The sequence below is a fragment of the Capricornis sumatraensis genome, chromosome 4 (genome assembly GCF_032405125.1).
Source record: "Capricornis sumatraensis isolate serow.1 chromosome 4, serow.2, whole genome shotgun sequence".
In the NCBI taxonomy this organism is placed as follows: domain Eukaryota; kingdom Metazoa; phylum Chordata; class Mammalia; order Artiodactyla; family Bovidae; genus Capricornis; species Capricornis sumatraensis.
In genome coordinates this window covers 78,874,907-78,890,000 of record NC_091072.1, presented here as the reverse complement: position 1 = coordinate 78,890,000, position 15,094 = coordinate 78,874,907, and the positions used below count along the sequence as shown (strand labels likewise).

Genomic DNA, 15,094 nt, shown 5'->3' with positions numbered 1-15,094 from the left:
ATAAAAGCACATGGGCTGAACCACATTTGGTTGAGAAAGTTCCAGGATCCCTGGACTATAGAATATAGCTTCCCTAAACTCCTGAGGAAACCGTTTAGCCTTTGCTTCTTAGGATTCATTGACTTGAATTAGATATTATGCAGTTTACAGCTAGACTGTGAAAGATAACACTAGCCTAATTTCCAGGTTGACCCTTTAAACAAATTCACCCTTGCAGAGCTGTTGCCTGGAAACAGGCAACTTTCTGAGTTGTGCTTTGTAAATTGGCATGGTTTGCTAAAATAGTAACAGTGAAAACAGAGCTGAAAGCTGCCACCGTCTAATATGGAAAGCACAGTTTAAGTGTTGCACACAGTAAGCTCACTCTTCCACATTTCTTGTTATTTCTGGCTCCAAACAGAAGCACACTTTGTGATGCATAATTACTCTTTCAGTGGGGATATTTTTCTCCCTGAATTCATGGACTCCTTTTCCACACTGAAACTCGACTGAAAGAACTAAAGTGATGAAAAAGGTGATCAATCAAAAATCTAAACAATGGCTATAAACTGCTGGCCTTCAGAAAAATTCTGTGAAATATACCACCACATACAACCAAGCTCTTGAAGAATCAAGCGTTATGTAACTGCCACCCAAATCAGGTAGACCTTGATAGTCCCCCTCCTCCCCAGGGCTGTCCTAGCTCAGTCACAACCTCCTCCCTCTCCTACATTTGTGACCACTTTCCTGATTTTAAAGGCAATCACTCTTTTAATCACACTTGCTCACGCCACCTCCCCTTAAAATCAGCTGTCCTGTCTGTGCTCCCGCTGTACTTATTTCAGGCATTACTCCCACGTGTGATGTTGGTTTACATCTGTGAGTTCCACACTTGGTCAAGCACTGACTTTGGTGCCTATCAATTCTAGGTCTGAACCTGGCCCTTAAGTATCTGTGTAACTCAGTGACTCAGTTAATTCTTTATGCATCTCAATTTTCTCATCAGTAGAAAAAATTATTAGAATTAGTTTTATAGACTCAATAACACAAATGTCTGAGAAGGTGACTGTCACAGCACACGTTCAATATGTTATTATTGTATTAATCCTTTAGAAAACTGTGGTTATGATTAAACCTGGTAATATGTGAAGGATCCAGTAATTAGTAGGTGTGCAGTTTAATGAATGTTAAGACCCTAAAAACAAGAGCAATCTCACATGCTATCACAGTATCAAAGTAGAAACCAAAAGTAAACGAGAAGCTCAGACAGTGGAGGGACTATGACCTAGTACACTCAAGAGAGCAACGTGGCATCACATATCCAAATTAAAAATGTGTATCTTTGAGATTCAATGCAACCTTGTAACACAGAGATTCAGAGATATGCCAGTGTTCATTAAAACACTTTTAATAAAACTTCAAAACATAATTTCAGATGTCCACCAACAGTGGAACACAACATAGCCCTAGAATATGGACATCAGAATATATCTTCAATTTATTAAGGGGCACAGAAATACATAACAGTTTACAGACTATTATTCATGTGCTAGGGGAAAAGACTTGTGAAACCTATTTTCCTAGAGCCTTAAAAAGTGTTCTTATGTTTTGAAGAATTTGGGAAAAATAACTTTCTGATGATTCTTTCTGCAGAGAACAATCAACTTAGGAAAACAATGGATTTTAAACTAAATGTAACTTAAGAAATTATACTTTGTGTATATAATTACATCTTAACATTTTTTACAGGGAAATAACTCTTCTAGGAATCAATCCACAGAAAATAATCTGAAATAGGTATGATCTGTGTATAAGGAGGCTTACATCATTTATATCAGTACAACTTATATCTTACTAATTTATTTAGTAAAAACAGCTTAGCACCCAATATTGGAGGACTAGTTCCAGTAATGGTGTATCTGTGTGAGTGATACTATATGGCTGTTAAAAACCATGCTGCACAATTATTAAAATGGAAAATTCTCAATACATCAAGTGAAAAGGATGTTACAGCCTAGTTATGTGCAATTTGATCAGTGTTAATAGTTGTTATCTTTTTCTTTTTCTTACTTTTCCGCTCTTTAGTTTTTTAATTTAATAAAAGCATTTCTAATTTCCTACAATGATTATGTAATACATGCTTATAGCTAACCTCAAGCTTTCTTTACAACCTGGACATTTATGTAACTATGATGCTAGTCCAGCTACTTTGGTACAAATTCAAGAAATACTGCAATCCGTCTGAAAAGTTAAAATGAGGTGAAAGCCATCAATTCCCAGGAATCTTAATAAAACATTGAAGACACTACTGTGTTTATCAAAAGAATTTATTAGAAAATATTACATACTACATATCTGTTTAAAGAGTATTGTTTCAGTAGACAGCACTCCATCCTCATACTACAATGTCTCATGGACCATGGAGCAACCAGTGTGCTTCTGAAGCCACATCTCTTGGATGGAACATTTACGCAGTACATACTGTGGCCATTTAAAGGAAGATAATGAAAAAACTGTCATTATCAGAGGGAAAACAATCCGAATTTTTGGAATGTTAAAATAACAAGTAACTAATTTTAGTCTCAAAATTCTAGGCATCACTATCGCCTAAAACATCAGTCAATGTGACTAGTAAGTTAGAGAGACCAAGGTTTCAAAGATCAAGTTAATACTGAATTTTCATATTTAAAGAGAAATATGCAACCCCACAAAATGTTTTTAAGTTTGTACACATGCAACTTAATGTAAACTGCTGATGGAAAGAATGGGGAATGTTAAAAAGCAATGTATTCTTTTTAACATAAAGCATGCACTTTCTAATACATTCTTAAATATTTCAGAGTTGATTCTAGTCCAATAATATTTTTATTTCAAGTGCATTCTAACCAGTACCCCAACCAGAGTACATACCTGTTATTCAAAAAATGTGTATTGAGAATTCAATTAACTCATGGTACTGCTACCAAAGATAGGAGACTTTAACTCTTGACCACATCATTTATTTTTTTCAAAACTTTAAACACGTTTGCACAAGCTAAATGGTATAAAGCAAATTTTAAACTTGTCACCCAACTCCCAAATGTTACTGAAAGAAGACATAGGAAAAATATGTTGTGTGATTAATCAACTTAGGCAATTTACTACGAAATTTTCTAATTGTGAACTAGCTTTAATCCAAAATCGAAAGTTCACAGAACTGTTTTTTAGAAACATAAAAGTTCTAAAACTTTAGAGTCCAAAACCAAAACAAATGAGGAGGTGTGTGTTGGTAATTGAAACACTGTCTTAATATTTTATTAGAAGAAATATACTTTCAAAACTCTTGCCCCATCATAATCTTAACATAAACTTTAATTAAAAATATATATAAATCAGTAGAATACCATATTACAAACGCCCAGAAATGCACAATAAAGATCGGAAACTGCTTGGAAATATTTCTAACACTTTGGGGGGTTATACTCATAATCAAATAAAGATTATGAAGTAGCACAATCAGTACTGGGGCCAACATTTCAAAACTTGCCTATCAAAGCTAGCACCTGGAAAGTATTATACACATAAAACTGAGAAAGAGAAGATCTTTACTTCAGAAAAGAACAGTCCTGGAGTATTGCTTTCGCTATTTAGCTAGCATAGGGTCAGCCTGTCTCACTGAGGCATATATCTATTTTATGCCATTAACATTTGATCCAAAGTGCTTTCCAGTTATTTGGTATCTATTGAAAACTGTTACTGGAATGAAACAGTTTATCATGGAGTTAATCCACTTTTTCTTCCAAGATGCCAAATAAAATAAGGCTGGAACATTTTAAACTTACTTTTAATAAAAATGAACATATTATCGTACTTAAAAAAAAAACCTCAATCTCTAGCCCTTGAAAGCCTTACCAACAATCCATTATTTAATTCCTCTCCTTTTTCCAAAACACAGGTTTTAATGTCTAGAATTTTGTAACATGGTTACCAAATTAACACTTTATTCACTGTAAAGCATTTGGAGATTTGCCCAAGTGTAAGAAGAATGTCATTAGTGACTAACAGATGAGCAACAACGTGAAAGCCCCTGAAGTGAATAGCATGATTTTACCTTAGACCCAAGCAAGGGGGTCACGACTTAAAAAGCAATTCTCCCGCTGGCACAAACAGTTTACCACTTCTGATGAGCAGAAGATATTATGGAAGAACATAACTTGTACAAAGTCAACACTTTTTCCAAACAGGTCTTCTACATTCAGCAGAGCTGAGACTGCCAAAGCTGTAAATCTAGCAAATCAAACTGCTTCATCTCAACTGGAGAAAAGAAGGCACAAAAGAAAAACAAGCAGCGTAACGTTTATTTGGTGACACAATAGGTGAACAGTGTTCTAAAGTTTTGAACACTGAATTTTACTTGTGATAGTATCTTCTACCTAAGCAATTTATTCAGATGTGTGCTTTAAAAATACATATTAAGAACCCTGCAATTGGTATGTTCTCTTATTAGAAATATTCTTCATGGTAATACATTATCTTTCTATAATTAGAGAGAAAAATCATAAGACCATTTTTATTTTTAGCCCAACAGAATAAATGTATTATACATATCTCTTCCAAAACCAGCGCACTCTGAAGTTTCTAATTTATGCACTCCGTTGTTCAAAAACCTGTACATCTTCCAGTATCCACAGTATAACACAGTCCTAGTAAAAATGCACATTCTTTTAAACCCTTTACTTTCCCTTGAATTTTATTTGGGGGAGGGATGGAGGAAAGATATAGATATTGCGGTGCAGAACTATATTTATTTAGAACAAAACATTATATCCTACATTAAAAAAGATAATTTTATCAAAACCAAATTTCAATCACAGTTATGTATGATTCTCAGTTAAAGGTACATGTTGAAATTGCACTTTGCAGATATCTCGTCAGTGTCCTTTCTAACGCTCCCACTTCAGCACATGTTTTTATCAGCAGACATAGGTTCTTCCAGAGTTTTCTTTTGGCTTCCCTTCCGTGAATATTTGTATTTGTCTACATAGGCTTTAACCAGATTTGCCACTTTAGTAGAATTTACTTCTCCACTCTTACTATGACACACCTGTAAAAAAGAAGGAATTTTTTTCATATTTAAAGGGATTAAAGGGAAAGTTCTTTGAAAAACAAATACCCCAGAGCCATAATCAGACATTTTCACGTGTTTTGTATCACCTAGAAGGTATATGTTTCATTTTCTCCAAAGAGAAAAAAGCTGATTAGCAGAAGCTACCTCTTACTATTTTAGTTAGATTTAATTAAGCATTCCTTTATTAAAATAGGGATGTTGAAAACAATATGTACATAACTCTACTAAAATTGTAACTTACTTTATCTACTGCTTTTCGCACAATCTCTTTATACTCCTCCTTGGTGATGTCTTTATTTTGATAAAATGGCTTAATGGCCAGTTTTACCTCCTGTGCTGCTTTTTCTTGAATTTGCAGTTTCTGATGAGAGGAAAATGTGTAATTATTACTTGCCCAATCTCAAACTTTCAAAAAAATTATTTAAAAATATAAAATTGAAAACATTGCCCATTTACATTACAAGGAACTGTTCCAATATTAGCATCATAGATGTAAAATATTTATTTACTAACACAAATCAAACATTTCTAAAAATAAACAATACAACCAGTAATTCAATGGGCACCAACACATGTAGACAGAATTCTTTAAATTGGAATTGAAGACTATCAACAATAAATTCCCTTTACCATTTATACAACAGAAAACTGTTATTTTTATCATAATCATATGCAGAATTATGTAGGTTGCTCTCAACTTTGAACTTGCCTTGTCTGTCTTCGAGCTATCTGCGCTGGCTTCCACTGTAACACTTACTTTGCTTTCTGCCAATTTTACAGGAGCATTAGAAGCTTTGCTGTGACTTGATGATGCAGTATTACCAGAACTTGGTCCCTGAACTGTTCCCATACTTCCTGGGGCTGCTGTCGGAGCAGGCAAGACTGGTGTACTCATGCTATTACTTACATGAGAAGCACTAGGAATACCCTGTTTTAAAGAGGTATCATCAGTTAATGAATTATCTGTACTCAATAAAAGATGTTTAGTTACCTATTAGACATTAAGAAAAAAATCAAGGCAATTTAATACTTAAGTACTTAGGAGAAATGTCTATTTCAGGTAATTTTTATCTAAAGGACTGTGAAGAAAAATGAGCGACATTCTTAAATAGAATGTCATGATGACTTTTAATATATATATTATTAATGTTCTGACAGTAACACTAAAACCAACAAGAAGGAGAAAAGCAGCATTAATGACAATATCTTTCCTAAAAGTATCTTTAAGGTAGGTACCCCACTTTAAAGATAGAGGAAAATAAGACAGTGAAGTCAAATGGCTTGCGTGAGTTGATAGCAGAAAAAGACATAAGATCCCAAATTCCCACTTTCTGGCTCTTCCAACTGTATCCTGCTGCCAGGAATCTAGAATTTCTGAGATATAGACATGGAATAATAAGGCAACACAACCATTACAACTTGTTATTCAAATTTACTATATGCCCAAGAGGCACTTCTTTCTTTTTTTAGCATGATAAATTCATGAAAATGAAACACATACGGTAATGCACAATGAACAACTTTATCTGGTGTCAGCCTGAACAAGACAGTACAAGCTTTATCACAGTATCCAATCACAACAAGTTCCCAGCCCCTAAAAGTCCAATAAAAAAGGGAAATTTTTTCAAGTATCCATCACATGATTCTAGTTTGCCTCATAATTTGGTTTTCTTAAACTTACCAAAAAACTTGTTTGGATATCAGCACCAGCATATATGTAGCTTAGATTTGATAACATGTATTCATTTTCTTATTTGGGACTGGGAGGTTTGGGGAAGGACAGTGAAAGAGGGGTTATAAAGATTTACCATAAAGTGAAGTAAAGTGAAGTCACTCAGTCGTGTCCGACTCTTTGCAACCCCATGGACTGTAGCCCACCAGGCTCCTCCGTCCATGGGATTCTCCAGGCAAAAATACTGGAGTGAGTTGCCATTTCTAAGTCTAATCAAAAAAGCCACTGTATATGGATATTCAGCAAGAAGCCCTTTCTTGAACACCGATCCCTAACAGCCAAATGTTTACCATGGCGAATGTTGACTACACTTAGAGTGGCTGAAAACATACCTGCAACTGCTTTCCGTCTGGCTGTGAAGCAATGTAGCTGACTTGCTGGGATGGTGGGGGAGGGGGCGGTGGTGGCGGTAGTCCCTGAGATACACCGCTAGGAGCCGCCACCTGCATGAGAGGTACTCCTGTGTGCAGATGCAAGGGCAGCTGAGGATGAATGTTGAACGGACTGCGCTGGATGTTCATCAAAGGAGCAGGAACACCCACTGGATATGGAAACATATTCACAGGCTGGTGTGCACTCATGTGCTGCGGCACTGCACTCACTTGTGGCTGCATCATAGTTATAGGTAGCTGAGAACCATCACCCTGTTGGTTTGCTTGGTCTTTCAGATTAGACTCTATCAAAAGAAAAAAGACTTATGAAAAAATTCATGTTACAAATTTCCTTAGAGAAACAAAGAGCCACTGGTTACTGTAAAACAAAATACCAATTAACCTAAACCTATCCAATTATTCAGTTTAATCCTGTCATTCCTAAATAATGTAGGATGATTTTCTAACTGAAATTAATATTCAACCAAAATTAGAATAACTTCACACAATAACATTGGACAACACTAGCTGATTCTTAGCAGCTCAAGAAGCTTACTAATAAAATAATCATAAAATTTAATTACTAACTTAGAAGGTTAATCACTTTTAAAAATCTTCAACAGCTCTTTTCTCACGAAAAGTCAAGTCAATGTTCTTAAGAAAAGTCAAGGAACGATACATCTTTTTTAGCTGAGTGACTTATTAAACAACGATCAAAAAAATTCAAGTGCACACATCCAATATAAATGAAATAGAATTTAAATCCTGCATACAATTATTTCAAATCCCTCTGTAGCAAATTATACATAAAACATTTTGGTCTTTGGCAAGGTTGGGGGCAGGCATGGGGTGAAAAAAAATATACTGAGTGTTTATTACATAAAATGAGGTTCAATTTAACGTAAAACTAAAAACAGAGATCACTTCAATCCATACAAATAAGGTATTAAATTTATAATCTCTCTCTTCAAATACAAGTGTTTGTAAATAAGCATGTTACCCTGTTCAGCCGCCTCCTCGTCTTGTCTCATCCACCCAGACTGTGGGCCTGAAGAACTCCTGCCTCGTCTCGAGTAGTAGTGCTGTACATCTGCTGGCAGGGTCTTTCTCACAGCCCAACTCGATGCGGATGTCCACCCTGACCTGTCGGCTGGTGTATCAAAGGAGAACTCTTGCTCACTTTTTCGTTTATAGGGCTGCTGCTCCACAAACTTGAAAGTCTCATTCCCTGAACTGTTTGAATTCCCTGAGAGGGGTTTTCGGTTTTGCCACCTGTTTTCATTTTGATCTGTATAGGCAAAACCACCTCTATGGTTACCTCTACCACGGTTACCTCTACCACGGTTAGACATCCAAGCCGAACTGAAGTTTTTATTCCAAGAATTCCCTGAATTCTCATTTCTATTTTCTTCCCAATGAGAATCTTTTAACTTCTCTGGATTTCTGGTCCTCGGATCAGGCCCAGAATTTATTTTTTCTGTTACCCAAGTGGGACAGTCATTTCTATGTTTGTCAGCAGAATTTGAATCATCAGCATCTGGACTGATGTCATTTTTTTCTTTTCTTGTATTTTCATTCTGTTTCTCTGAGTCACTCTTTCTGTATCGATCATTCCCTCGTGGACATCTCCAACCATCGTTTGCCCATCTCTCTTTCCATCGAGGAGAGTAACTGTCCCTGTCATTTCTACCAAATGATGAACCCTTACTTTTTGTTCTAGATCTTGATGGTGACCTCGACCGTGATCTGGATCGAGACCACCTTCTCATTCTCCTTTCTCTATCTCGGTCTCTCCTCAACCCATCTCTATCACTCTCTCTTTCTCTGCTCCGGGACCTGGATTTTTCTCTTGGGGAGGAATCTTTTACTCTGGACTGAGATCTTCTGTTCTCTCTTTTTGGGGAGAGTGACTCAGATCTTTTGCCTTCCTTAGCACTATCTCTTTTTGGAGACCGAGACTGAGATCTCCTCCTTTCTCTTGCACTATCCTTTTTGGGGGACTGAGAACGAGATTTTCTCCGTCCTCTAACAGATTCTTTCTTAGGAGACGGTGATCGAGACTTCCTGCTGTCTTTTCCAGTTTCTCTTTTGGGAGATGGAGACTGAGACCGCTTCTTTTCTCGGGCAGTGTCTTTGTTGGGAGACCAAGTTGTAGATGGAGAGTGAAATCTAGATCTTCGTGTACGAGGCTTTTTGGCTTTATCTGTCACATCTACTGGGTTTTCAGATGGTTGAGATACAGTTTCAACCTTTTCATTTGCAGGATCAGAAGATGACATATTCTTTTGGGAACTGTGCTCCACAGAATTTTCATCAGCATTTACAGATGGTTTAGCATCAGCATTTACAGATGGTTCGATTTCAGATTCATTTCGGTCACTGCAAAATGAATCACATTCCATAGGTATCATTTCATTATTGTCCTCACTAAAATGCTTCTGAATCAGTGCAACATGAGTTTTAGGCAATTCTGTAGATGTGGGATGTTCAACCAAAGATTCAGTCTTTTCTTCTAAAGATTTGCCAAATTTGGTGTTAAGACTTTTTTTTAATAAACTATTTTCAGAGTCTTGAATACTATTGAGAGTTTCATTCCCTGAAGTATCACATGTTGCAATTATTTCTGCATCTTCATTTTCAACATGCCCTAGCAAATGAACCTCTGAACTCTCAACAGATTTTCTGTCCACTGCGTGTATAACTCCACCTTCAGAAGATTCTAATTTGGGACTGTCAATAAGCTGTTCTGTTTTTACTGTAGAATCTCTATGATCAATAATTTTTACTATAGGACTCTCCATAACTTTTTTTTCATTAACTATCGACTCTGCATTCTCAGGTAACTCACCTAAGCTTGATGCAGGTTGGTATACTTCAATTTCAGATCCTGAACATGTAAGAGAATCATTTGAAGCATGATCTATACATATATCTGCTTTTATTTCTGATTCTGAAGGTTCAGCTATTGGGTCTTGATTTTCCAATGGATCACTTCCTTTTTTGGAAGTGCTTACAGAAATCTCACTTTCCAGACATAAAACATTAGCTTCTATACCTGTATTCTCAACTTTTTGAACTTCCTCCTCCCCTCCAAATAACACAGGAGGATCTTGGGTATCAGACTCAGAATGTAAAGTTTCTACTCCTTCCTCTGTATCATGGGTCTCAGCACATTCTTCACTCTCTTTTAATGGCTCACTGCAACTTCTTAAGCCATTAGTAGACTCACTCTCTACATTTATCTGCACAGTGTTAATACTTTCTACATCTGATTGGTGTTCTTTCTCTAACTCAGGTGGTATGTCAGATTCTGCTACTTCTTCATCAACTGAATCACTGGAAGATGATTTTTCAGGGGGAGGCACAGAGCTTCGAAGTTTCTTTTTCAGTAAAGGTAGTTTTCTTCCTCTTCTTACAGACTTCCGTTTTGGGGCCTGCCTTGTTTGCTTCTCTGACTCACCTGAAGAGGAAACACTTACAGATGGATTATTGTTATCTGGGGCATCACACCCAGAAATATCTGACACTGGGGATCTCTGAGACTGACTGACTGGTTCAGCTCTTGTGTTACGTGTAGATCTTCTTGTAGGAGTTGTAGCTGCAGGTTTTCGTCTTGATCCTCTGGTGTTTGAGGTACCAGAAGTTTGCTTCTTCTCTTCCCCTTCTTGAGTATGTGCTAATGCATAGCCTTTGCAAGAAGTACCTAACAGTATACAAAAAGGAAAAAATAAGTGTATGATTCATCAAGTGATAAGAATTTGGCTTCAGCTTATTTTAGCATAAAATAGACATCTATAACAGAGTGAAACAAAATATACTTGTGAATCAAATTATTAATAAATGCATAGCTATTAACATCTGAGTAATACCAATTTTTGAAAGCTACTGAAATAAGTTATCCCAAGATTTCAGTCCATGTGGGCAATTCTCTAGTGAAAAAAACAAAAGAAAATATTTGGTCTGTTAATTGCCATTTGCACTATGAATCACTATTACCTAGGCAAAAGCAGGACACAACAGCTATCCACAAATAGTAAAGACTAGAACTATTTGTTCACAATTCATAGGAAGTATTACTTCTAAAAATCAGTGGTTTGAACACTGAACCCTTAAACAGAAAGGAAACTTCTAATTAGTTCCTCAAAGACATGAAGTTGTAATTTCTTAAAGTAAAAGGATTTTCTAGTTGCAACAATTTTAAAGTCAAGTCACTGTACAAATATTTATAGAAATATCTAGGACTCATTATCTATACCTTGTTTTACAGCATTTCTAAGTTATCAACACTTATACTTTTCATGAGATTGAAAGAGGCTTAGTAATTTTTTTTAACTAGAAAGAAATTCAAAAACTTTACCAAAATTTTCTAAAGATATGGTACTTGTTGGAAGAATAGTTCTTGGCAACACAGAAGAGATGAGAGGAAGGACTTCTATTTCAATATTCCAGGGTATAAAACTAATTCTGAAAATTTAAAACAAAATAAAGACATTTTTGTTTAAATAATAAAACCAGCAATTTAAAAGTATTAATTTTCCAAATAAGCTGCTGCTGCTGCTAAGTCGCTTCAGTGGTGTCTGACTCTGTGTGACCCCACAGACGGCAGCCCGCCAGGCTCCCCCATCCCTGGGATTCTCCAGGCAAGAATACTGGAGTGGGTTGCCATTTCCTTCTCCGAAATAAGCTAGCAATATTAAAATATAGGTGCTTAAATTATTTTTTGCCAAACAGCTAAAAATGTAAATTTAAGGTTACTCATAGTAACCAAGATGGCTACCAACTGACTACAAAAAAAAATATATAAAAAACCTTCTAAAAGCATGCTTTTTCAATAAATTAATAGTAAAGTACTATCAAGGGCAACTTAATATATAAGTAGCTGACTCTCATTTAAATAAGTTAATGCAATTATTTTGTCAAGAATTTTAACTTTTTTTCACTACTTTAAAAATAACCAACTTAGATAATAAAATGTAGATAAATAAAATACACAAATGAAATGTACAGATTTTAAGTGCATAGTGTGATGACTTCTGACCAATGCATCCATATACCTGTATAACCACTACCCCAAATAAGAAATAGAACACTTCCACCATCCCAGAAAGCACTTCCTGACCCTTGTTCCCCATCCTATTTCCAGGCAACCAAACAGATAATTTAGTTGAGTTAATCAGATCAAGCTTTAAAGAAATTAGCAAGGTCAAAGGGGAATCAGTCCATAAATAAATAAAAACATAACAAAAACTGAAAGGAAAGCTATCACTTGAATTTTGAATTTTTTGTGAGATTTCTTTATATTTTTATGGCTTATATCATGTCCAAAAATATCAAAATACATTTTTAAGAAGGAAAAAAGAACTGGAACTGATTTCTATTGCTATGTTATATGCTAAAATTCCTCGATCTGAGGACGATGGCTCTTCAAAGTACCCAGGATCCCTATGGACATGCTAAGACCCCAGTTACTGTAGTCACACCAAATCCACTCTCAGCTTCTTCCTACTCTTCCCATATTTGTTCAGTCAGGTCTCCTAACAAAAGACTATTTCATCCAGTCTAAGGTGAGATTCTGGAGGACAAAAGAAGCTTGAAAAACCATGTGCAACTTGCACATACACAAAAATATACAGCTCTAAGGGAAATTTTCATATTTTACAGATCTGGACTTTGTCTAATTTTACTTATTTATATTCCACTGTTACTCCTAGAGGATGAAGGCCCTATGCAGAATTCCATTACAGTGACATATAAAAGTTATAGTTATAGGAATGAATATAAAACTCTAGCAAGGAACTTAATCTTTACATAGGAGCTTGATTTAAGTACATATCATGTACCTAGCTAGCAATGTGCTAACAGTTTCAGGGCTAACACTAAGAGAGAAAAGGCTAGGCTATACAGAGAGTCATGAACGCCAGGGCAAAGTAGGGACTTGATCAAGCGGTTGTTTAGAATAACATTTCGGAGATGGAAGTGTCGTGACAAAGCAATGCTTCAGCCAACAGCACACAGGGAAGACTGGAATGGAGGAAAAGATAACAGAAGGATGAAAGATCTGAACGCTATTACTAATAATGAACCTTATCACTTAGGTGTTCTCCCCGTTAAAGAAATCAAATTTTTACATTTCTTAAACAAATAAATACAATATTCTTTATTTTTCAAGGGGTTCCTTAAATAGAGACCTTTCATTAGGCATCGGAAACACCAAGGTTTAATTAAACAAAACTTTCTTAGAAACATAACTATTGACTATCTCTGTATATAAGATATTATTATCTTATGCACACATTAGCATTTAAACATTTTAGTAAACAATTTTTTTTACCTTCCAATTCCAGGTAATGTATCAGGAAACCATGATAATTCCAGTTCCTGTCTCTTCTGCCTAATCAAAGCACTGATCTCATTGACTTCTATAAATTCTGTACTAAAAGATAAATTTTAGATCCTCATCAGAATTCCAAAATTTTAAGTCCAGAATAACAATTGGGTTATATCATAAACAACAGAAAATTTCATATCCAGCATTATAAGTCACATTAAAAAAAAAAACTTTTTCTATCTAAACACTTTTCAAAATGGACCCATTCCTAAAGTAACTTAAATTTTTATATTACAAATAAAAATGGAACTAATCTGACTTGTGGCCACTTTTAAAAAGTCAATTCAGACTAATATTATTACTATTGAAAAAAAGAAGTAACACTATTTCTTTCCCATGAACCGAAGCTGCAAAGAGCAGTTTTTAGCCGAAATTTTAAGTGCAATAGTTTGCCATCTGAAACTACGCATAAAACAAAGGAAGAAAATAAAGGAGGCATGGTTATTTTTATAACCCAAAATAGGCAGAGTTCAGTTTTTTAAAAGGCACTCAAATGTAATTGTTTTCTTTGGTACCTTGCCAATCTTTAAAGTTAAATCACAGTCTTCATCTGTCTTGTTTATTCAACCAGGTCCATTATTTTTAAACCTCAACTTAATCTTCAAATTCCACAAATATCTACACAGCATCTATCATACAGTCACAATGGATTAAAAAATGACTGGGTCTACTCTGAAAGGGTATCCCATAATTTAACAGCTTAACAACTAGCCTACGGCTCTATCATGTAAAAATCTGTGTACAACTTAATTTATTATTAAGGAAAAGGAAGTCCACTAGCAGTCACTGAATAATACACGGTCACAAAATAAGGTTCTCTTTATTTGCCAAAAGAAAAACAAAAAACAACATGGGCTTTCATAACGTTGTTGGGCCAAGTTTAAATTTCTACCAGAAGAAATAAAACATCAAATATAAAAAAAAAGCATCAATTAAAAGTAAAAAATACTAACCAGTAAGCTGTACAGGCAAAAGAAGATTCTCCAGTGTGACTACTAGAAGAAAAGACATTGGAGAAAAACTTTCTGAAGCACTGATTTGTATATGGATTTGATCTTCGAGGCTAGAAAAGTAAAATGAGGTTGGTGAAACAGAAAAAAAAAAAAAAACAAAAAAACAAAAACCCTTCCATAATAGGTAGGACATAGTTACATTTAAATATTTTGATGTACCTGAGGCACCAGAGTTATGTACTGAAAAACCATATGTTATTATCTAAGAAAAATATTTTTTTCTTTATTTCAACAAACCTTGTTTGTCTTTATTATTGAATTTTTCTTTCCTCCCATTTCATTGTATTTAGAGTTTCCTGTACAAAGACACAAAAAGATCTTGCCTTAATTTTTATTTTAAAAGGTTTTAAACCACTACTAATACTGGCATATTGACAAGAGAAGGTTAAAATATATATAAAAATTACATTTAAAATAATAGTACCTGCATTTATATAATTTTTCCAAATGCTAGTTTTATCTTGGTAAGCCACAGACAAAAGGAAAATATAAGAGGCCACAATA

General features: G+C 35.1%; 1 protein-coding gene across 1 annotated transcript in view; it reads right to left on the bottom strand.

Annotated features, from left to right (window-relative positions):
• Positions 1–2,432: 2,432 nt before the first annotated feature.
• The window catches only part of SCAF11 (SR-related CTD associated factor 11), a 52,972-nt gene continuing 40,310 nt past the window's right edge, over positions 2,433–15,094 (bottom strand). Inside the window, exons 6-14 of the mRNA XM_068969805.1 lie at positions 14,828–14,886; positions 14,531–14,640; positions 13,521–13,622; positions 11,547–11,653; positions 8,190–10,892; positions 7,151–7,494; positions 5,796–6,014; positions 5,328–5,447; positions 2,433–5,062 (exon numbers count right to left, since the gene is read on the bottom strand). Coding sequence (XP_068825906.1) covers positions 4,916–5,062; positions 5,328–5,447; positions 5,796–6,014; positions 7,151–7,494; positions 8,190–10,892; positions 11,547–11,653; positions 13,521–13,622; positions 14,531–14,640; positions 14,828–14,886 — 3,911 coding nt within the window. The 3' untranslated portion in view covers positions 2,433–4,915. The remainder of the gene's footprint in view (positions 5,063–5,327; positions 5,448–5,795; positions 6,015–7,150; positions 7,495–8,189; positions 10,893–11,546; positions 11,654–13,520; positions 13,623–14,530; positions 14,641–14,827; positions 14,887–15,094) is intronic.